This window comes from Triticum dicoccoides, chromosome 5A (assembly GCF_002162155.2).
Source record: "Triticum dicoccoides isolate Atlit2015 ecotype Zavitan chromosome 5A, WEW_v2.0, whole genome shotgun sequence".
Classification (NCBI taxonomy): domain Eukaryota; kingdom Viridiplantae; phylum Streptophyta; class Magnoliopsida; order Poales; family Poaceae; genus Triticum; species Triticum dicoccoides.
Window position 1 is genome coordinate 650,595,053 of NC_041388.1, and position 22,550 is coordinate 650,617,602.

The 22,550-nt window shown below is 46.7% G+C and overlaps 1 protein-coding gene across 1 annotated transcript; it reads left to right on the plus strand.

Annotated features, from left to right (window-relative positions):
* The first annotated feature begins 19,414 nt into the window (after nt 1-19,414).
* Nucleotides 19,415-21,522, plus strand: LOC119298276 (exopolygalacturonase-like). The gene is made up of 4 exons (XM_037575740.1): nt 19,415-19,876; nt 19,969-20,106; nt 20,227-20,403; nt 20,476-21,522. The coding sequence occupies exons 1-4, from the start codon at nt 19,679-19,681 to the stop codon at nt 21,211-21,213; spliced, it is 1,251 nt and encodes a 416-aa protein (XP_037431637.1). The 5' UTR covers nt 19,415-19,678; the 3' UTR covers nt 21,214-21,522.
* The last annotated feature ends 1,028 nt before the right edge of the window (nt 21,523-22,550 follow it).

Sequence of the window (22,550 nt, forward strand, 5' to 3'; positions counted from 1 at the left end):
TGCGGTTTAACCCGTGTTTTGGGCGTGCCGTGATGGTGCCCCTCCCCCTATGCCCATGGTATTTCCAGAGCGTAGTTATGGACGCGAAGTACTGGCGTCGCCTTTTTCCGAGGGTTGGGGTTGGGGCCGCATTGCTACGCCTGCTCGGAACGTGCCAGGCGGTCTTGTTGTAGGTTACTCCGGGCGCGCTTGACGGTGTCTGGACGTTTAATGGCCGGACTGGAGAACTGCCTGAAGAGGCTGCTTTGTACTTCCGCTGCAAGGGCCGCCGTGTGCTCCTCCGTTCGAAGGGAGCGTTCGGTGTTTCCATTGACCGTAATTACTCCACGAGGGCCTGGCATCTTGAGCTTAAGGTATGCATAGTGCGGTACCGCATTGAATTTGGCGAATGCGGTTCTCCCGAGCAGTGCGTGATAGCCACTGCGGAACGGGACTATGTCAAAGATTAACTCCTCGCTTCGGAAATTATCCAGAGATCCAAAGACCACTTCAAGTGTGACTGAGCCTGTGCAGTTGGCCTCTACACCTGGTATTACGCCTTTAAAGGTCATTTTGGTGGGCTTAATCCTCGAGGGATCTATGCCCATTTTCCGCACTGTATCCTTGTAAAGCAGGTTTAGGTTGCTGCCGCCGTCCATGAGGACTCTAGTGAGATGAAATCCGTCAATAATTGGGTCTAGAACCAATGCGGCGAATCCGCCATGACGGATGCTAGTGGGATGGTCCCTTCGATCAAAGGTGATCGGGCAGGTGGACCATGGGTTGACTTTGGGGCGACTGGCTCTACCGCGTATACGTCCCTTAACGCGTGCTTCCGCTCCCTTTTGGAGACATGGGTTGCGTATATCATGTTCACCGTCCACACTTGTGGGGGAAAACCCTTCTGTCCACTGTTGTTCGGCGGCCGGGGCTCCTCGTCGTCATCGCTATGCAGCCCCTTGTCTTCATTGTCAGCGCTTAACTTGCCTGCCTGCTTGAGCACCCAACAATCCCTGTTGGTGTGATTGGCCGACTTTTCGGGGGTGCCATGTATTTGGCACAAGCGGTCGAGTATTCGGTCCAAGCTGGACGGGCACCTAGGATTCCTTTTGAATGCCTTTTTCCGCTGACCGGATTTAGAGCCTCTGAATCCGGCATTAACCGTCGTATCTTCAGCATTGTCGCCGTTAATGCGGCACTTCTGCTTGTTGCGACGCGACCTGCCACTAATGTCCCTGGTGTCCGAACTACCAGGGTTCTTGGTCATGTTGTTGCTACGAGCAAGCCAGCTATCTTCTCCCGCGCAAAAGCGGGTCATGAGTGTCGTGAGTGCTGCCATAGATTTCGGCTTTTCCTGTCTGAGGTGCCGGGCTAGCCACTCGTCACGGATATTGTGCTTGAAGGCTGCTAGGGCCTCAGCGTCCGGACAGTCGACTATTTGATTTTTCTTTGTTAGGAACCATGTCCAGAATTGTCTGGCCGATTCCTCTGGCTGCTGGATTACGTGACTTAGGTCATCGGCGTCTGGGGGTCGCACATAAGTGCCCTAGAAATTGTCGAGGAATGCGGCTTCCAGGTCCTCCCAACAACTGATTGACCCTGTTGGCAAGCTGTTGAGCCAATGCCGAGTTGGTCCTTTAAGCTTGAGTGGGAGGTATTTGATGGCGTGAAAATCGTCGCCGCGGGCCATGTGGATATGAAGGAGATAATCCTCGATCCATACCGCAGGGTCTGTTGTGCCATCATATGATTCAATGTTTACGGGTTTGAAACCCTCGGGGATTTGATGATCCATTATTTCGTCTGTAAAGCATAGTGGGTGTGCGGCGCCTCTGTACTGGGCGATATCATGACGTAGCTCCAATGAGCTTTGTCTACTGTGTTCGGCCCTGCTGAATTTGTGGCCGGCATGACGGTTACCGTCTCGAGCCGTGGGGTGCCCACGCGATCCGTAGATCGATCGTGTTTGCCTTGCCTTGTCCTCCAACATGTCTCGTAAGTCTGGCGCATATTCCCATGCCTTGGTACGGGGTGCGGCTTGAGTGGAGGGCCGGGAGGCCTCTCTGTCGCGGCAACGAGGTGGCCGGTCGGCCGCATCAAGTGCTTCCTCCTCTAATTGGGGTGGCAACCTGCGCTTTGGGTAGCTCTTGGAGGGGCGTTCGAGTTTATGCTCTTCGGCCGCAAGGACTTCAGTCCATCTGTCAACTAGCAAATCTTGATCAGCTCTGAGCTATTGCTGTTTTTTCTTGAGGCTTCTTGCCGTGGCCATAAGCCTGCTTTGGAAACGCTTTTGCTCAATGGGATCCTCTGGCACGACAAATTCGTCGTCGTCGAGGCTTGCCTCGTCTTCGGAGGGAGGCATATAATTATCGTCCTCGACCTCTCTGTCTGCCGCTCTCTCATGAGGGCTGGCTTCTCCATCCTCCTGTGCTAAACCTTGCTAGAGGGGGTTTTCTTCCGCACTCTCCGGAGTATTATTATCTCCCGTGCTGGAGTCACCGTTTTTGTGTTGGCGGAATTTTGAGCGGCGCCGCTGACGCCGGCGCTTGGGCTGTTTCTTGGAGGGGTCATCCTCTGCTGTTCCATCGCGCCCTCCCTCTTTTGGGGTGTCCACCATGTATATGTCATATGACGAGGTGGCTTTCCAGGGCCTAGTAGGCGCTGGTTCTTCATCATCTCCTTCATCGGCATCCATACCGTCGATGTCTTCAGAGTCGAAGTCGAGCATGTCGGTTAAGTCGTCGACAGTGGCTACAAAGTGGGTGGTGGGTGGGTTTTGAATTTCTTCATCATCCGTACCCCAACCTTGCAGACCGTTGTCGGGCCAGGGCTCTCCTGATAAAGAGAGAGACTTCAGTGACGTCAGGATATCGCCGAAAGGCGAGTGCTGAAAGATGTCTGCGGCAGTGAACTCCATGATCGGCGCCCAGTCGGATTCGACTGGCAGGGGCGCGGGGGGTTCGGAGTTCGGAGAGGAGTCCGGCTCCTTGAAGTCACGAGCCTCGCAGAGTACGGGGCTGGTGTTCGGCTCAATCGCCGTTTGGATCGCATCCCCCGAGGTGGCGTCCAACCGCCCATCCTCGATCGGCGCGGTCGGCTCCGAACTAAGGGTCGGAGCTGATGCGGGTGCGGCCTCCAGGGCACTATTCGGGGGCAGAGCTAGATCATGCTCGTCGTGACAGTGCGGCGCGCTTGGCAGTGGTTCGAATCCGTCGAAGATCAAGTCCCCGCGGATGTCAGCCGTCTAGTTTAAACTTCCAAATCTGACCTGACGGCCAGGGACGTAGCTTTCGATCTGCTCTAGGTGGCCAAGTGAATTGGCCCGCAGTGCGAAGCCGCCAAAGACGAAGATCTGTCTGGGGAGGAAGGTCTCACCCTGGACTGCATCGCCATTGATGATCGTAGGAGCCATCGGGACTGACAGCGACGGCATAGAGGAACTCTCAATGAAAGCACCAATGTCGGTGTCAAAACCGGCGGATCTCGGGTAGGGGGTCCCGAACTGTGCGTCTAGGCCGGATGGTAACAGGAGGCAAGGGACACGAAGTTTTACCCAGGTTCGGGCCCTCTCGATGGAGGTAAAACCCTACGTCCTGCTTGATTAATATTGATGATATGGGTAGTACAAGAGTAGATCTACCACGAGATCAGAGAGGCTAAACCCTAGAAGCTAGTCTATGGTATGATTGTTGATGTGTATGTTGTCCTACGGACTAAAACCCTCCGGTTTATATAGACACCGGATAGGGTTAGGGTTACATAGAGTCGGTTACAATGGTAGGAGATCTGAACATCCGTATCGCCAAGCTTGCCTTCCATGCAAAGGAAAGTCCCTTCCGGACACGGGACGAAGTCTTCAATCTTGTATCTTCATAGTCCAGGAGTCCGACTGAAGGTATAGTGCGGCTATCCGAACACCCGCTAATCCAGGACTCCCTCAGGCGGCGCCCCCTCCTTCCTTCTCTTCCCTCTTCCCCTTCCTTGTCTCCTACTCCTACTACATGGAAGGACCCCTAGTTGGACTAGGAAAGGGGGAATCCTACTCCCGGTGGGAGTAGGACTCCCCTAGGGCGCGCCATAGAGAGGGCCGGCCCTCCCCTCCTCCACTCCTTTATATACGGGGGCAGGGGGCACCCCATAGACACACAAGTTGATCTTCGTGATCATTCTCTTAGCCGTGTGCGGTGCCCCCCTCCATCATACTCCTCGATAATATTGTAGCAGTGCTTAGGCAAAGCCCTGCGACGGTAGAATATCAAGATCGTCACCACACCGTCGTGCTGACGGAACTCTTCCCCGACACTTTGCTGGATCGGAGTCCGGGGATCGTCATCGAGCTGAACGTGTGCTAGAACTCGGAGGTGCCGTAGTTTTGGTACTTGATCGGTCAGGCCGTGAAGACGTACGACTACATCAACCGCGTTGTCATAATGCTTCCACTGTCGGTCTACGAGGGTACGTAGACTACACTCTCCCCTCTCGTTGCTATGCATCACCATCATCTTGCGTGTGCGTAGGAATTTTTTTGAAATTACTACGTTCCCCAACAGTGGCATCCGAGCCTAGGTTTTATGTGTTGATGTTATATGCACGAGTAGAACACAAGTGAGTTGTGGGCGATATAAGTCATACTGCTTACCAGCATGTCATACTTTGGTTCAGCAGTATTGTTGGATGAAGCGGCCTGGACTGACATTACGCGTACGCTTATGCGAGACTAGTTGTACCGACGTGCTTTGCACACAGGTGGCTGGCGGGTGTCAGTTTCTCCAACTTTAGTTGAACCGAGTGTGGCTACGCCCGGTCCTTGCGAAGGTTAAAACATCACCAAGTTGACAAACTATCGTTGTGGTTTTTGATGCGTAGGTAAGAACGGTTCTTGCTAAGCCCATAGCAGCCACGTAAAACTTGCAACAACAAAGTAGAGGACGTCTAACTTGTTTTTGCAGGGCATGTTGTGATGTGATATGGTCAAGACGTGATGAGATATAAGTGGTTGTATGAGATGATCATGTTTTGTTTAAATTATCGGCAACTAGCAAAAGCCTTATGGTTGTCTCTTTATTGCATAAGATGCAAGCGCCAAATAATTGCCTTACTTTATCACTATGCGATAGCAATAGTTGCAAGAGTAATAGTTGGCGAGACGACTGTGTGACGACACATTGATATAGATCAAGATGATGGAGATCATGGTGTCATGCCGGTGACGATAGAGATCATGACAGTACTTTGGAGATGGAGATCAAAGGCGCAAGATGATGATGGCCATATCATGTCACATATTTTGATTGCATATGATGTTTATCTTTTATACATCTTATTTTGCTTAGTTTGACGGTAGCATTTTAAGATGATCTCTCACTAATTATCAAGAAGTGTTCTCCCTGAGTATGCACTGTTGCGAAAGTTCTTCGTGCTGAGACACCACGTGATGATCGGGTGTGATAGGCTCTACGTTCAAATACAACAGGTGCAAAACAGCTGCACACGCGGAATACTCAAGTTATACTTGACGAGCCAAGCATATACAGATATGGCCTCAGAACACGGAGACCGAAAGGTCGAGCGTGAATCATATAGTAAATATGATCAACATAGTGATGTTCACCAATGAAACTACTCCATCTCACGTGATGATCGGACATGGTTTAGTTGATTTGGATCACGTGATCACTTAGAGGATTAGAGGGATGTCTATCTAAGTGGGAGTTCTTAAGTAATATGATTAAATTGAACTTAAATTTATCATGAACTTAGTCCTGATAGTATTTTGCAAATTATGTTGTAGATCAATAGCTCGCATTGTTGCTTCCCTATGTTTATTTTGATATGTTACTAGAGAAAACTAAGTTGAAAGATGTTAGTAGCAATGATGCGGATTGGATCCGTGATCTGAGGTTTATCCTCATTGCTGCACAGAAGAATTATGTCCTTGATGCACCGCTAGGTGACAGACCTATTGCAGGAGCAGATGCAGATGTTATGAACGTTTGGCTAGCTCAATATGATGACTACTTGATAGTTTAGTGCACCATGCTTAACGGCTTAGAATCGGGACTTCAAAGACGTTTTGAACGTCATGGACCATATGAGATGTTCCAAGTAGTTGAAGTTAATATTTCAAGCAAATACCCGAGTTGAGAGATATGAAGTCTCCAACAAGTTCTATAGCTAAAAGATGGAGGAGAATCGGTCAAGCAGTGAGCATGTGCTCAGATTGTCTGGGTACTACAATCGCTTGAATCAAGTGGGAGTTAATCTTCCAGATAAAATAGTGATTGACAGAATTCTCTAGTCACCATCACCAAGTTAGTAGAACTTCGTGATGAACTATAATATGCAAGGGATGACGAAAGTAATTCCAAAGCTCTTCGTGATGCTGAAATTGACGAAGGTAGAAATCAAGAAAAACATCAAGTGTTGATGGTTAACAAGACCACTAGTTTCAAGAAAAGGGCAAAGGGAAGAAGGGGAACTTCAAGAAGAACGGCAAGCAAGTTGCTGCTCAAGTGAAGAAGCCCAAGTCTGGACCTAAGCCTGAGACTGAGTGCTTCTACTGCAAAGAGACTGGTCACTAGAAGCGGAACTACCCCAAGTAATTGGTGGATAAGAAGGATGGCAAAGTGAACAAAGGTATATTGGATATACATGTTATTGATGTGTACTTTACTAGTGTTTATAGCAACCCCTCGGCATTTGATATTGGTTCAGTTACTAAGAGTAGTAACTCGAAACGGGAGTTGTAGAATAAACAGAAACTAGTAAAAGTCGAGGTGACGATGTGTGTTGGAAGTAGTTCCAAGATTGATATGATCATCATCGCACTCTCCCTATACTTTCAGGATTAGTGTTGAAACTAAATAAGTGTTATTTGGTGTTTGCGTTGAGCATGAATATGATTTGATCATGTTTATTGCAATACGATTATTCATTTAAGTTAGAGAACAATTGTTGTTCTGTTTACATGAATAAAACCTTCTATGGTCATACACACCAACGAAAATGGTTTGTTGGATCTCGATCGTAGTGATACACATATTCATAATATTGAAGCCAAAAGATGCAAAGTTAATAATGATAGTGCAACTTATTTGTGGCACTGCCGTTTAAGTCATATTGGTGTAAAGCGCATGAAGAAACTCCATGCTGATGGGATTTTGGAATCACTTGATTATGAATCACTTGATGCTTGCGAACCATGTCTCTTGGGCAAGATGACTGAGACTCCGTTCTCCGGAACAATGGAGCGAGCAACAAACTTATTGGAAATAATACATACTGATGTATGCGGTCCGATGAGTATTAAGGCTCGCGGCAAGTATCATTATTTTCTGAACTTCACAGATGATTTGAGCAGATATGGGTATATCTACTTGATGAAACATAAGTCTGAAACATTTGAAAAGTTCAAAGAATTTTAGAGTGAAGTGGGAAATCATCATAACAAGAAAATAAAGTTTCTACGATCTAATCATGGAAGAGAATATTTGAGTTACGAGTTTGGCCTTCAGTTAAAACAATGTGAAATAGTTTCACCACTCACGCCACCTGGAACACTACACTATAATGGTGTGTCCGAACGTCGTAACCGTACTTTATTAGATATGGTGCGATCTATGATGTTTCTTACCAATTTACCACTATCATTTTTTGGGGTCATGCATTCAAGACAGCTGCATTCACGTTAAAAAGGGGCACCATCTAAGTCCGTTGAGACGACACAATATGAACTGAGGTTTGGCAAGAAACCAAAGTTGTCATTTCTTAAAGTTTGGGGTTGCGATGCTTATGTGAAAAAGTTTCATCCTGATAAGGTCAAACCCAAATCGGAGAAATGTGTCTTCATAGGATACCCAAAGGAGAAAGTTGGGTACACCTTCTATCACAGATCCAAAGGCAAGACATTCATTGCTAAGAATGGATCCAATCTAGAGAAGGAGTTTCTCTCGAAAGAAGTGAGTGGGAGGAAAGTAGAACTTGATAAGGTAATTGTACCTTCTCCCTTATCGGAAAGTAGTTCATCACAGAAATCTGTTCGTGTGACTAATACACCAATTAGTGAGGAAGCTAATGATGATGATCATATAACTTCAGATCAAGTTACTACCGAATCTCGTAGGTAAACCAGAGTGAGATCCGCACCAGAGTGGTACGGTAATCCTGTTCTGAAAGTCATGTTACTAGACCATGACGAACTTGCGAACTATGGGGAAGCGATGATGAGCCCAGATTCCGCGAAGTGGTTTGAGGCCATGAAATCTGAGATAGGATCCATGTATGAGAACAAAGTATGGACTTTGGTTGACTTGCCCGATGATCGGGAAGCCATAGAAAATAAATGGATTTTCAAGAGGAAGACGGACGCTGATAGTAGTGTTACTATCTACAAAGCTAGACTTGTCGAAAAAGGTTTTTGACAAAGTTCAAAGGTATTGACTACGATGAGATTTTCTCACTCGTATCAATGCTTAAAGTCTGTTCGAATCATGTTAGCAATTGCCACATTTTATGAAATCTGGCAAATGGATAACAAAACTACAATCCTTAATGGATTTCTTAAAGAAGAGTTGTATATGATGCAACCAAAAGGTTTTGTCAATCCTAAAGGTGCTAACAAAATATGCAAGCTCCAGCGATCCATCTATGGACTGGTGCAAGCATCTCGGAGTTGGAATATACACTTTGATAAGTTGATCAAAGCATATAGTTTTATACAGACTTGCGGTGAAGCCTGTATTTACAAGAAAGTGAGTGGGAGCACTACATCATTTCTAATAAGTATATGTGAATGACATGTTGTTGATCAGAGATAATGTAGAATTATTCTGCAAAGCGTAAAGGAGTGTTTGAAAGGAGTTTTTCAAAGAAAGACCTCGGTGAAGCTGCTTACATATTGAGCATCGAGATCTGTAGAGATAGATCAAGATGCTTGATAAGTTTTTGAATGAGTACATACCTTGACAAGATTTTGAAGTAGTTCAAAATGGAATAGTCAAAGAAAGAGTTCTTGCCTGTGTTACAAGGTGTGAAGTTGAGTAAGACTCAAAACCCGACCAGGGCAGAAGATAGAGAGAGAATGAAAGTCATTCCCTATGCCTCAGCCATAGGTTCTATAAAGTATGCCATGCTGTGTACCAGACCTATTGTATACCCTGCCCTAAGTTTGGCAAGGGAGTACAATAGTGATCTAGGAGTAGATCACTAGACATTGGTCAAAATTATCCTTAGCGGAATAAGGATATGTTTCTCGATTATGGAGGTGACAAAAGGTTCGTCGTAAAGGGTTACGTCGATGCAAACTTTGACACTGATCCAGATGATTCTAAGTCTCAATCTGGATGCATATTGAAAGTGGGAGCAATTAGTTAGAGTAGCTCCGTGCAGAGCATTGTTGACATAGAAATTTGCAAAATACATACGGATCTGAATATGGCAGACCCGTTGACTAAACTTCTCTCACAGGCAAAACATGATCACACCTTAGTACTCTTTGGGTGTTAATCACATAGCGATGTGAACTAGATTATTGACTCTAGTAAGCCCTTTGAGTGTTGGTCACATAATGATGTGACTATTGGTGTTAAATCACATGGCAATGTGAACTAGATTATTGACTCTAGTGCAAGTGGGAGACTGAAGGAAATATGCCCTAGTGGCAATAATAAAGTTATTATTTATTTCCTTATTTCATGATAAATGTTTATTATTCATGCTAGAATTGTATTAACCGGAAACATAATACATGTGTGAATACATAGACAAACAGAGTGTCACTAGTATGCCTCTACTTGACTAGCTCGTTAATCAAAGATGGTTATGTTTCCTAACCATAGACAAAGAGTTGTTATTTGATTAACAGGATCACATCATCAGGAGAATGATGTGATTTACTTGACCCATTCTGTTAGCTTAGCACTCGATCGTTTAGTATGTTGCTATTGCTTTCTTCATGACTTATACATGTTCCTATGACTATGAGATTATGCAACTCCCATTTATCGGAGGAATACTTTGTGTGCTACCAAACGTCACAACATAACTGGGTGATTATAAAGGAGCTCTACATGTGTCTCCAAAGGTACATGTTGGGTTGGCGTATTTCGAGATTAGGATTTGTCACTCCGATTGTCGGAGAGGTATCTCTGGGCCCTCTCGGTAATGCACATCACATAAGCCTTGCAAGCATTGCAACTAATGAGTTAGTTGCGAGATGATGTATTACGGAACGAGTAAAGAGATTTGCCGGTAACGAGATTGATCTAGGTATTGAGATACCGACGATCGAATCTTGGGCAAGTAACATACCGATGACAAAGGGAACAACGTATGTTGTTATGCGGTCTGACCGATAAAGATCTTCGTAGAATATGTAGGAGCCAATATGAGCATCCAGGTTCCGCTATTGGTTATTGACCGGAGACGTGTCTCGGTCATGTCTACATTCCCCAACAGAAGATTTTGAAGATAAATCAGTTTAGAAGACATTGACCTCATAGTGCGAAGACATTCACTCATATGTAGAGAGTTGGTTCCAGATTTGTATGAATCCACGGATAAGTACAAGTGAGGAATCTAACTACTTTGTGAAGCATAAGTGAACATACTAGGCATGTTATGAGATGCAGAACATGATAGATCCAACTTTGTAGGAACAGAAACCACTTGTTGTTGAAAAGGATGAATCTATCAGATAAAAAAGGACTGTAAAAAGAGTTTTTATTTACCACTCGAGGAACTGCTAGACGGAGTAGGAGATGAGGTCGAGCAGTTCGATCTTCCGTGCCCTAACTTGGCGATGGAGGACACCTAGGGCGACGGCGGAGAAGACGATGTCCGCGGCCGGCGTGATGACAACGTCGGTGAGGTCGTGGCAGCTAAGCGCTTCGTCGCCGGCGTCGTCGAGGGCTAGCGGTGGCGCTAGGGTTTGAGCGAGAAAGAGAAGTGGAAGAAGAGATAATGACTGGGGTGTGGCGTGTATTTATAAGGACAGGGACGACGCAGCGTTATTACGCAGGTGCCCCTGGCGGTTCACATCTGAAGGACATGTGGCGATCATGCAACTCATTGGAGGTTGTTCCACGTTCCCACGTACGCCTGGTTTGTCGCGTGGTCGTTCCCGCTTCTCCGGGTTTCAGGCAAAAAGGATTGAGCATTTAAAACAGATTCAATGTTTGTCTCGGTATCTTCTACTGACAAGGACACAACGAAGACATTCGACAGTTTCAATAGAATGCATATGATTTGGATAGATAGATTTGAGACGGGAGCATAGAAAGGTTAGGGTCCGATCACATTCACTTAGTTCAAAAGATCCAACGAGAAGACATAGCTATAAGTGAATGTTGTAGAGGACAGAATGCAAATACATGAATATATCTGAATGAGACCAAATCAATATAGTGAAGATAAACATTAAGCCATGTTAATATTGAAGACAAACCAAATGTGAAGACTTTGCAAATATAACGCCAACAAAAAATAATCCAAACAAAAGTTTGGTGGTGGCGTTACCCATCGTATAGGAAGTATTAGACCCAGACACGATGCACAATTATCATGGCGCTCTGAAGTCAAATTCCGTGTTAATGTATTCACACTTAGAGTGTAAGTCTTCATTGGTTGAAGATATACGTTACTTCATGTGTTGCACATCTAAGTCATCAACATGCATAAGTGTTAGGATGTGTGCGTGATCACAGGACATTTGAGGATTCCAAGATATTTAGCTCACACGGCAACTTGCAAAACCTTTTCTCATCCAAGGGCTTTGTGAAGATATCTGTCAGTTGCTCTTCAGTGTTGACGTGAATGATATCAATATCTTCCTTCATGACATGATCTCTCAGAAAGTGATGACGGATCTGAATGTGCTTTGTCTTCGAGTGCTGAACTGGGTTGTTGGCAATCTTGATGGCGCTTTCATTGTCGCAGTAGAGTGGCACTTGCTTCAGATGAATGCCATAGTCTTTGAGTGTTTGCTTCATCCAGAGAAGCTAAGCGCAGCAAGAACCAGCAGTAATGTATTCAGATTTAGCAGTGAAGAGAGATACACAGTTCTACTTCTTTGAAGACCAACAGACAAGTGGTCGCCCCAGAAAGTGACATGTGCCTGATGTAGACTTGCGATCCACCTTTTCACCAGCATAATCAACATCCGAGAATCCAACTAGATCAAACTCTGAGCCCTTTGGATACCATAATCCTAGTGTTGGGGTGTAAGCCAAATATCGAAGAATTCGCTTCACAACTAAGTGATGCGATTCCTTTGGTGCCGCTTGGACCCAGGCACACATGCAAACACTAAGCATGATATCTGGCCTAGATGCACATAAATAAATCAAAGAACCAATCATGGAGCGGTATACCTTTTGATCGAACCTTTACCATTGGCGTCAGGATCCAGATGACTCTTGGTGGGCATTGGCATCGTATAACCTTTGCAGTCTTGCATTCCAAACTTCTTCAGGCAATCTTTGAGGTATTTCTCTTGAGATATGAAGATGCCATTGCGTTGCTGCCGTATTTGAATACCAAGGAAGAATTTCAGCTCACCCATCATGGACATCTGATATTGCTCTTGCATCATGTATCCAAACTCATCACTGTATTTATGATTAGTGCAGCCGAAGATAATGTCATCCACATATATTTGGCACACAAACAGTTCACCATCATATGTCTTCGTGAAGAGTGTGGGATCCAGGGAACTAGGTTTTAAGTCTTTGCTCTTCAGGAAGTCTTTGAGTGTGTCATACCAAGCACGAGGGGCTTGTTTGAGGCCATACAGTGCCTTGTTGAGCTTGTAAACCATGTCATGGTGTTTTGGATCTTCAAAACTATACGGTTGTGCAACATACACTTCTTCTTCAATCTTGCCATTGAGAAAGGCGCTCTTCACATCCATTTGATACAGAAGGATGTTATGATGATTTGCATAGGCTAGCAGTATCAATAGCTCCGGGCCAGAACTTTCTTGGTGTCTTGTATTCATCGAGCATCGTCTAAGCCATCTCAATGAGTGTTTTGTTCTTGCGTTCCACGATGCCATTCTGCTGCGGCATGTACGGAGCTGAGAACTCATGAGTGATGCCCAATGTATCGAGATAAGTGTCGAGGCCGGTGTTCTTGAATTCAGTGCCATTGTCACTTCTGATGTGCTTGATCTTGACGCCATAGTTGTTCATGGCTCGATTGGCGAAGCGTCTGAAGACATCCTGCACTTCAGTCTTGTAGAGGATTATATGCACCCATGTATATCTTGAATAATCATCAACAATGACGAAGCCATAGAGACAAGCAGTAGTAGTAAGGGTAGAGTAGTGAGTAGGGCCGAAGAGGTCCATGTGTAGCAGTTCGAAGGGTTGAGTCGTTGTCATGATTGTCTTCGAGGGATGCTTGGCCCTCGTTCATCTTTCCAGCTTCGCAGGCACCACATAAGTGATCTTTCTTGAACTTGACGCCCTCGATGCCTATGACGTGCTTCTTCTTTGCAAGAGTATGCAAATTCCTCATGCCAGCATGCCCTAGCCTCCGATGCCAGAGCCAACATTCTGAAGCTTTTGCAAGAAGACATACGGCAAGCTGTGGTCCTGCTGAGAAATCTACCATGTACAAATCATCTTTCCGATACCCTTTAAAGACTAGAGACTTGTCAGATTCCATTAGAACAAGGCAATGATATTTTCCAAATATCACAATCATGTTCAAATCGCAAAGCATTGAGACAAACATTAAGTTGAAACCAAGGGATTCAACAAGCATCACTTTATCCATGTGCTGATCCTTTGAGATTGCAACTCTACCTAGACCCAATACCTTGCTTTTACCAGTATCAGCAAATGTGATGTGACTTTTGTCAGATGGACGTAGGGTTGAGTCCATGAGAAGACTTCGTTTGCCAGTCATGTGATTAGTACATCCACTGTCAATAATCCATTCTGAAGCAGCTGGTGTCATACCCTACAGTGCAGTTAGGGGATAGGCTTCACGAATAGCATTGTGAAGCATAAACATTTGACGAGCAAGAGGATTATTAAAGCTTAGATCGAGGTTAGGACTGATAGGACAAGTAGCAAGCGACACAGGAACAAAATACATGATAATACCATTTGGGCATTTGATCTTGCGCCCTACAAATGTTTTAGGTCCCCAGCAATAGCTTCAGACGCATTTGATTTTTGGCTGGAGACCTTTCCCTGCAAAAGAGAGTCAAACTTTCTTAGCCACCCACATCTTCAAGGGTGGCTTCAAAGCAATGAGTCTAAGTGCAGCATCTGAGAACTTTGGCTTTGGAGCCCTAGCAAATAGTCTTGCAGGTGGAGAATAGTACTCATAAGAATAAGCAGAGTAGTTCTGGGTCTTATGAACATGGCGGTTTGATGAAATACGCTCATATTCATAGGCACGAGTATGGTTTCCCTGAAAAACATTTGTGTTAGTGCGACTCGGGTGAGTCCTCTGTCTGTATGAAGCCTTTGGACCATGTGAAGCCCGTGGTCTGGGGTTTGTCTTCTTCCCTTGTGGTGTCATGACGACATTCACGGAAAGATTCTCCAGACACCTTTTCGGCACCCAGACATTCTTCATAGGTGGCCCATTCCTGCAGTTAGTACCAATATACCTGGCAAACACTTCACCATTTTGATTCTTAAATAGTTTATAGTTTGCATCAAAGGATTCATCAATGACGATGGGATTAGCACAAGTGAAGCCAGATAGGGTGGATAGATCCACTGAAGGTTCCTTTGCAGCAACCCATGTGGTTTTGGGGTATTGCTCAGGTTTCCATTAAGAGCCATCAACATCCATTTTCCTTTCGAACCCAACACCCTCTTTCCTAGGGTTTTGGTTCAGAATCTGCCTTTTGAGGACATAACATAGTGTCTGATGCCCTTTGAGACTTTTGTACATCCCTGTTTCAAGCAATGTCTTCAACCTAGCATTTTCATCAGCAATAGCAGTGGCATCCTCAGCAAAGGGGTTAGTTTCCACATTAACAGTTGAAGATATTGCAACAGTAGCAGCAGTAGAACATTCAGCAACAGAAGTAGCGTTATCACGCTCAAGGCATTTAAGACATGGTGGTTCAAATCCTTCCTGAGCGGGATTGATCTGTTCAACGCGAAGTGACTCGTTTTCCTTTTGAAGATTTTCATGAGCCGCTCTCAATTTCTCAAGTTCTTGCTTACTTTGAAGATAATCATAGGAAAGCTTTTCATGAGTTGTTGAGAGCGTTTCATGACGACTTTCAAGTTCCTCATACTTAACATGAAGATTTTTTATGTCTTCAATTAAGGACTGAGATCGAGTCATTTCAGCATCCAATAGGTCATCGCTTTTGTCTAACAGTTTTTGAATATGTTCCATAGCTTTCTGTTGTTCAGTTGCAATTTTAGCAAGTGTTTTGTAGCTGGGTTTGGAATTACAATCAGAGTCATCTTCACTTGATGTTTGATAGTGAGTATTGCGTGAGTTTACCTTGGCACCGCGTGCCATGAAGCAATAGGTGGGAGCGGAGTTGTCCTTGTCATTAGCATCGGTGTCGGTGACAAAGTCATTGTCTTCAGTGTTGAAGATGGACTTGGCAACGTATGCTGTAGCCAGACTTGCAACGCCAGAATCGGACTCCTCCTCAGACTCCACCTCCGCCTCCTCAGAAGCAGACTCCTCCTCTGAATCTATTTCCTTGCCAACAAACGCACAAGCCTTGCCAGATGAGCTCTTCTTATGTGATGAAGACTTTGAGGAAGACTTGGAAGAAGACTTTGAGTATTTCTTCTTCTTGTTGTCAGAATCATATTCCTTGCTCTTCTTCTTCTTCTTCTTCTTCTTCTTCTTCTTCTTCTTCTTCTTCTTCTTCTTCTTCTTCTTCTTCTTCTTCTTCTTCTTCTTCTTCTTCTTGTTCTCATTGTTCCACTGCGGACACTCAGAGATGTAGTGACCAGATTTCTTGCACTTGTGGCATGTTCTCTTCTTGTAGTCATGAGCAGAAGCTTCATCATTCCTTGAGCTGGATCGTGAAGACTTTCTGAAGCCTTTCTTCTTGGTGAATTTTTGGAACTTCTTCACAAGCATAGCAAGTTCCTTTCCAATGTCTTCAGGATCATCAGAACTGCAGTTAGATTCTTCTTCAGATGAGGAAACAGATTTTGCCTTCAAGGCCCGAGTTCAGCCATAGTTGGGACCGTAGATATCTCTTTTCTCAGAAAGCTGAAACTCATGTGTGTTGAGCCTTTCAAGTATGTCAGACGGATCGAGTCTCTTGAAGTCAGGGCATTCTTGAATCATCAGGGCTAGGGTGTCAAATGAGCTGCCAAGTGATCTCAGGAGTGTCTTGACGATTTCATGCTTGGTGATTTCAGTAGCGCCGAGAGCTTGAAGCTCATTTGTGATGTCAGTGAGGCGATCAAACATGAGCTGAACATTCTCATTGTCTCTTTGGGTTGAAGAGGTTGAAGCTCTTGAAGTGGTTGCGAAGGACACCGATCCTTTGATCTCTCTGGGTTGAGACGCCTTCGTTGACCTTGGAGAGCCAGTCCCAGACTAGCTTAGATGTTTCCAGAGCACTCACATGGCTATACTGCCCTTTGGTCAGATGACCACAGATGATGTTCTTGGTAGTGGAATTCAGTTGAACGAACTTCTTGACATCAGCAGCGGTGACACCTTCACCAGCCTTAGGAACTTCATTCTTGACGACATACCAGAGGTCGACATCAATGGCTTCAAGATGCATGCCCATCTTATTCTTCCAGTAGGGATATTCAGTTTCATCGAAGACGGGGCATGTAGCGGAGACTTTGATTATCCCTGCAGTCGACATAGCTAAAACTCCAGGTGGTTAAACCGAATCACACAGAACAAGGGAGTACCTTGCTCTAATACCAATTGAAAGTGCTAGTGATCGACTAGAGGGGGGTGAATAGGCGATTTTTATGAAACTCTTCAAAACATGGAAGTTTCAAAGTCAATCGATAGAAATGAACCTATTAACATGGAGTAGAAGATAGACTACACTAGGCAAACCATAGTCAAGTATTCAATGAAATGAAAGCACAACGACTAATAGCAGCTAGGCAGTATGTATCAGGATGGAAGAAAGTATGAAGCCAATCAGAACAAGCAGTCACACAGTGAAGACAAATAGATAATGCAAACAGGCAATGACTTCACAAGGACCAACTATAAATAAAGAGATGGGAAAGATAGAACCAGTTGCTCGTTGAAGACAATGATTTGTTGGACCAGTTCCAGTTGCTGTGACAACTGTACGTGTGGTTAGGGAGGCTGAGATTTAACTCAGAAGACCGTGTCTTCACCTTATTCCCCTTGAGCTAAGGACACCCAGTCCTCGCCCAATCACTCTGATAAGTCTTCAAGGTAGACTTCCAAACCTTCACAGACTTCGTTCACCGGCGATCCACAATGACTCTTGGATGCTCAGAACGCGACGCCTAACCGGCTGGAGGATTCACAGTCCTCAAGTGTAACAAGTCTTCAGATCACACAGACAGGAAGACTTCAGTGATGCCTAACACTCTTTGGCTCTAGGTGTTTAGGGCTTTGTCCTCGCAAGGATTTCTCTCTCAAAGGTTTCGAGGTGGGTTGCTCTCAAACGACAAAAACCGTGCACTAATTCTGAGCAGCCAACCAATTTATGGTGTACGGGGTGGGCTATTTATAGCCACTAGGCAACCCGACCTGATTTGTCCGAAATGACCCTGAGTCACTAAGGAACTGACACGTGTTCCAATGGTCAGATTTCAAACACACGCGACAATTTTACGTGGGCTACAAGTAAAGCTGACTCATCCAGGTCTGGATAAGATTTGCTCTCATTGTCTTCGCTCGAAGACATAGGATTTTGATTAAGCATCACTTCAGTCACTCTGACTTTTTTCTCTGGGACCCCACTTAACAGTACGGTGGTTCCTATGACTCAACAAAGAAGAAAATGAAACAACGAAACAACTAAGTGTTCGCGCTCCATAGTCTTCACGCGATGTCTTCTCTTGTCATAGTCTTCAGTGTGAATATCTTCACATACCACCTTTGTCTTCAGTGTCTTCATACATTTTTAGGGGTCATCTCCGGTAGGAAAACCGAATCAATGAGGGATTACTACATGTGTTATCCTGCAATTCTCACAAACACATTAGTCCTTCAACCAGGTTTGTTGTCAATACTCCAAAACCAACTAGGGGTGGCACTAGATGCACTTACAATAAATAATCCCTAAAATGATTTTAGGGTTCTAAATAATTTAAAAATATTTTAAGCCACAATACTAATCAATAAACAATCACAAAGAAATTTCAAAAAGTTTAGTTAACCCTAATTTATCAATTCACATACAAAATCTAGAATTGTTTTGGGTGTGACATTGCCTCTGATCGACGGTTATTATGCTGCTCGGCCCGATATGACGACTCTGCTATAGTTTCTCTAAGAGAAATATTGATACAAAAGTTATTGCGCGCGCACGTGCAAGCAAAATTGTCAAAGTCATGATTTTGATTCATAGATGTCCTCTACGGTAAAACTACAAAAAGCAAGATCATAACTTGTAGATATTTTTATTGTCAACACAAAGAAAAAAGGACTGGTTATATGTAAGTCGACTGATTGTTTGGTGTATGTCACTTTTGTGACGTCAAATCTCCATCCAATGGTCAAGATCGTGTTGCCACACCATTCATCTTCTTACCCCACCCTCACCCCCACCCCTGTGCCGCTTCCCAGCCTAGCCCTAATCGATGGACTCCGCCACCCACGGTCGAAGGCTCTGCCGCGGCCGCCTTGCTACCCCGCTCTCCCCTCGACCTTCCCCGACCGCCGTGTTGGCCGCCACCCAAGGCCAAATATCTAAGCCCCCCTTGACCTCTTGTTCCGGTAGCCCCCTACACACCGGCACTTGCACATGTTAACCTTCTTCCTCGGCTCCAACTGCAACGCCGCGGCTTGCTGCGTCGTTGCCGGATTTGGTCAGAAAATAGTGGGTCATGATTTTTTAGTAAGTGGGGTCAATCATATTTTTTGCAAAAAAGTTAATCGTTTACTCTTTTGTGAAGAAGTTAATCATTTACTTTAAATCCTGAACCAAAAAAATATTACGGGCGATGCTCCATTAGTCCCCGCTACATGCGGGAGTGGTACACGGGAGCTCACTGGTTCGTCCGGACAGGAGTTGGCCACTCACATCGATCGAGTTTGACCGTAGTCTGGAGCAGAAGTAGTGGGGTGCGCCACATCTCAGGAGACATGGATCGACGCATGCGGCGGTTGCCCAGTCGCCCAGCCCAGCCATCGCCTCTGCTCCGCACAAGTGCCGCCGCGCGAAGAGCTCCAAATCCTCCAAATTTAGCCGCCTCCCAAACCCTATAAGAAGAACTGATCTCAGTCTGTATCGACCGATCCGCCATGCATGCTCCCATTTGTTTTTGTTAAGGTGATCAGCGCGCGCCCAGTCTCAGTGTGGATCGATCGGCCGCCACGCATGTGCTCTGGCTGACTGAGTGATCGATACCGGAGGATCGCCGGATGCATGCCCGGAGAAGAAGAATAAAGGATCGGTCGTGAGGAAGAGGAAGCGGAAAGGAAGGGATATTAATTGCTGCCGATCGTGGATTTTTATGCGCTTCTACTGCTAGCTGCGGTCGCGGGTGAGGAGCTAGCTAGGTAATCAAGTCGATCGATCATGGAGGCGCGGCCGCCGGTGTTGGTCATTGTCGTCGTCGCGCTCTGCGTTGTATCCCTCTGCGGCGGTGTTGCCGCGGCCGAGAACCTGACCTTGGCGCGGCTGTTCCCCTCGTCATCGTACCACGGCGCAGCGGCGGTCACCTACAACGTCAAGAACTACGGCGCTAAAGGCAACGGCGCCACCGACGACACCAAGGTACGTATGCATTTCAGTTGGGATCTCGTACGTCGCGCTCGCTCGCTCGCTCGTTGATACGATCCGTTTGTGGTCGCCGTGCTTACATGCAGGCGCTAATGGCCGCGTGGAAGGTGGCGTGCGCGGCGGCCGGCGCGGTGACGCTGCAGGTCCCGGCGGGGGTATACTACATGGGCCCGACGCAGTTCCACGGCCCCTGCAAGGCCACCTCCCTCACCTTCTTGCTCCAGGCAAGCAAGCATGCGCCATGCAGTTGTGTTGGCGGCGTACGTCGTGCGCGCGTGCGTGCATGCGGTTAGCGCATTGCACGATGGCGAGAGAGCAGAGGGGCTCATTTTGTGTGCATGCAGGGGACGCTCAAGGCAGCGACGGATCTGAGCCGCTTCGGCAACGACTGGATCGAGTTCGGGTGGGTGAAGGGCCTCATCGTCGCCGGCCAGAACGGCGCCGCCATCGACGGCCAGGGCGCCGCCTCCTGGCCCTTCAACAAGTGCCCCATCCGAAAGGACTGCAAAGTCCTCCCCACCGTGAGCACCCATCCATCCAATCTCATCTCGCGCTCGATCGATCACTAACTCGATCCAACACGTACGGTGCAGAGCGTGCTGTTCGTGAACAATGAGAACACGGTGGTGAAGGACATCTCGTCGGTGAACAGCAAGTTCTTTCACTTCGCGCTGCTGCAGAACAAGAACACCCAGATGATCAACCTGCGGATCAACGCGCCGGGGACCAGCCCCAACACGGACGGCATCCACATCGAGCGGTGCGCGGGGGTGACCATCGCCGACACCAAGATCAGCACCGGCGACGACTGCATCTCCATCGGCCAGGGCAACGACAACATCGACATCCAGCGCGTGACCTGCGGCCCGGGTCACGGCATGAGCGTGGGCAGCCTGGGGCGGTACGTCGGGGAGGGGGACGTGACCCGCGTGCACGTCAAGGACATGACCTTCGATGGCACCATGAACGGGGTGCGCATCAAGACCTGGGAGAACTCGCCCACCAAGAGCCTGGCGGCGCACATGGTGTTCGAGAGCTTGGTGATGAAGGACGTGCAGAACCCGGTGATCATCGACCAGAAGTACTGCCCCTACTACAACTGCGAGCACAAGTACGTGTCCGGGGTCACCATCAAGAACGTCACCTTCAAGAACATCAAGGGCACCTCGTCGCTGCCCGTCGCCGTGCTGCTCCGCTGCGGCGTGCCGTGCCAGGGCCTCGTGCTCCAGGACCTCGACCTCAAGTTCAAGGGCGCCGGCACCACATCGTCCAAGTGCGAGAACGCCAAGGCAAAGTACGTCGGCTACATGTACCCCAAGCCGTGCGTATAGACATACTACGACGGCCATTTTGATGCTCGATCTTCTTTTTCCTCCTCCTCCTCCTCCTCCTCCTCCTCCTCCTCCTTCTTCTAGTTTTGATTGGTTGATGTTTCCTAGGCGATTTTGTCGTTGTTTCTTGTTGTTGCTTAGAAGATTTCGTTTTCTTTTTGTTTTAGTGTGTGTGTGTGTGTGGCATAAGGGGAGCTGCCGGTTGCTGGCCTCTGAGCAAGTAGTAGTAGCAAGCTTTGTACATTCTGAGGTGAATAATACTGCTCGGCTCTGACTAGAGTTATACCAGTGCCTAGCCTAGCTAGTTCATCCAGGAGATAAACGCCCCATTCGCCACTAAACTCTCGCAAGATGAGCACTTCTCACAAAATGTGATGAACCGGTCACTTTGTTTAGCTTCATGAGCGATCGAGTCACTCCGCCGCTTCGAACCATGAGGGTCGACGTGGTGTGCTGACTCAGCTTGGCCCCCACAGTCATTTCATTTGGCCTTTAGTTTTATGCAATGCGGCCCTTCAGTTTTATTTAGGGTTGCAAATCAGCATTTCAGGTAAAATCCCCAATTCTACTAGCCCTAAATTCCAAACGGGCCAAATCCCTAGCTCTCGCTCACTCTCACCCAACTCCGTCGCTCGAACTGACCCTGCCGTCACCTAGCTCGAGATGGAGCAAGAGAGCTGGCGGCCGGAGAATAGGGAGGGACGCATCTTCTTCCCAGCGGAGACCTGGCGGTGCGGTGAACCGGACCAGTGTCCGAAGGTGGATCGTTGCGTTCTCCAGCGCACGAGAGACATGTACCGGCTGGAGGAGAAGCTACGCGGTCGTGCGCTGCTTGGTATAGGGCAAGAGGATCAGCTTCCCGTCTCGCCGACACATGTGGTGGAGCCGGCGACACTATTAGAGATAACGAGCTAGGTTCATGTACAATTTTTGAATTCTCAAATTGGTTCGTGAATAAAATGGCAAGTGGTGGTTCTAAAGCTTAGTCCCACCTGAAAAGTTGAGGATGCATGAGACCTCTTTAGGCCTTGTTCAGTTAGGCAGAGTTTGAATATGCTTAAAAGGGATTGAGGAAGATTAAATCCCTTGCAAGTCAAAATCTTCCTCAGACCTTCCCAATCAGCTTCAATCCCTGTGGTGAGGGGATTAACCGAACATGGCCTTATATAGTGGATTCGCCCCATCACACTAAGTGATGTGTTGACCAGAGAAGACCAAACACGCGCTCGCCTGGCTGGGCCGGGTCGAGCTCGGGTCGGGGCCGAGCGGGAGTGCAACATGCACGTGAATGGTCTGCTGAAATCCAGTATGTGGCCTTGCAACAGTGCGACTTCATT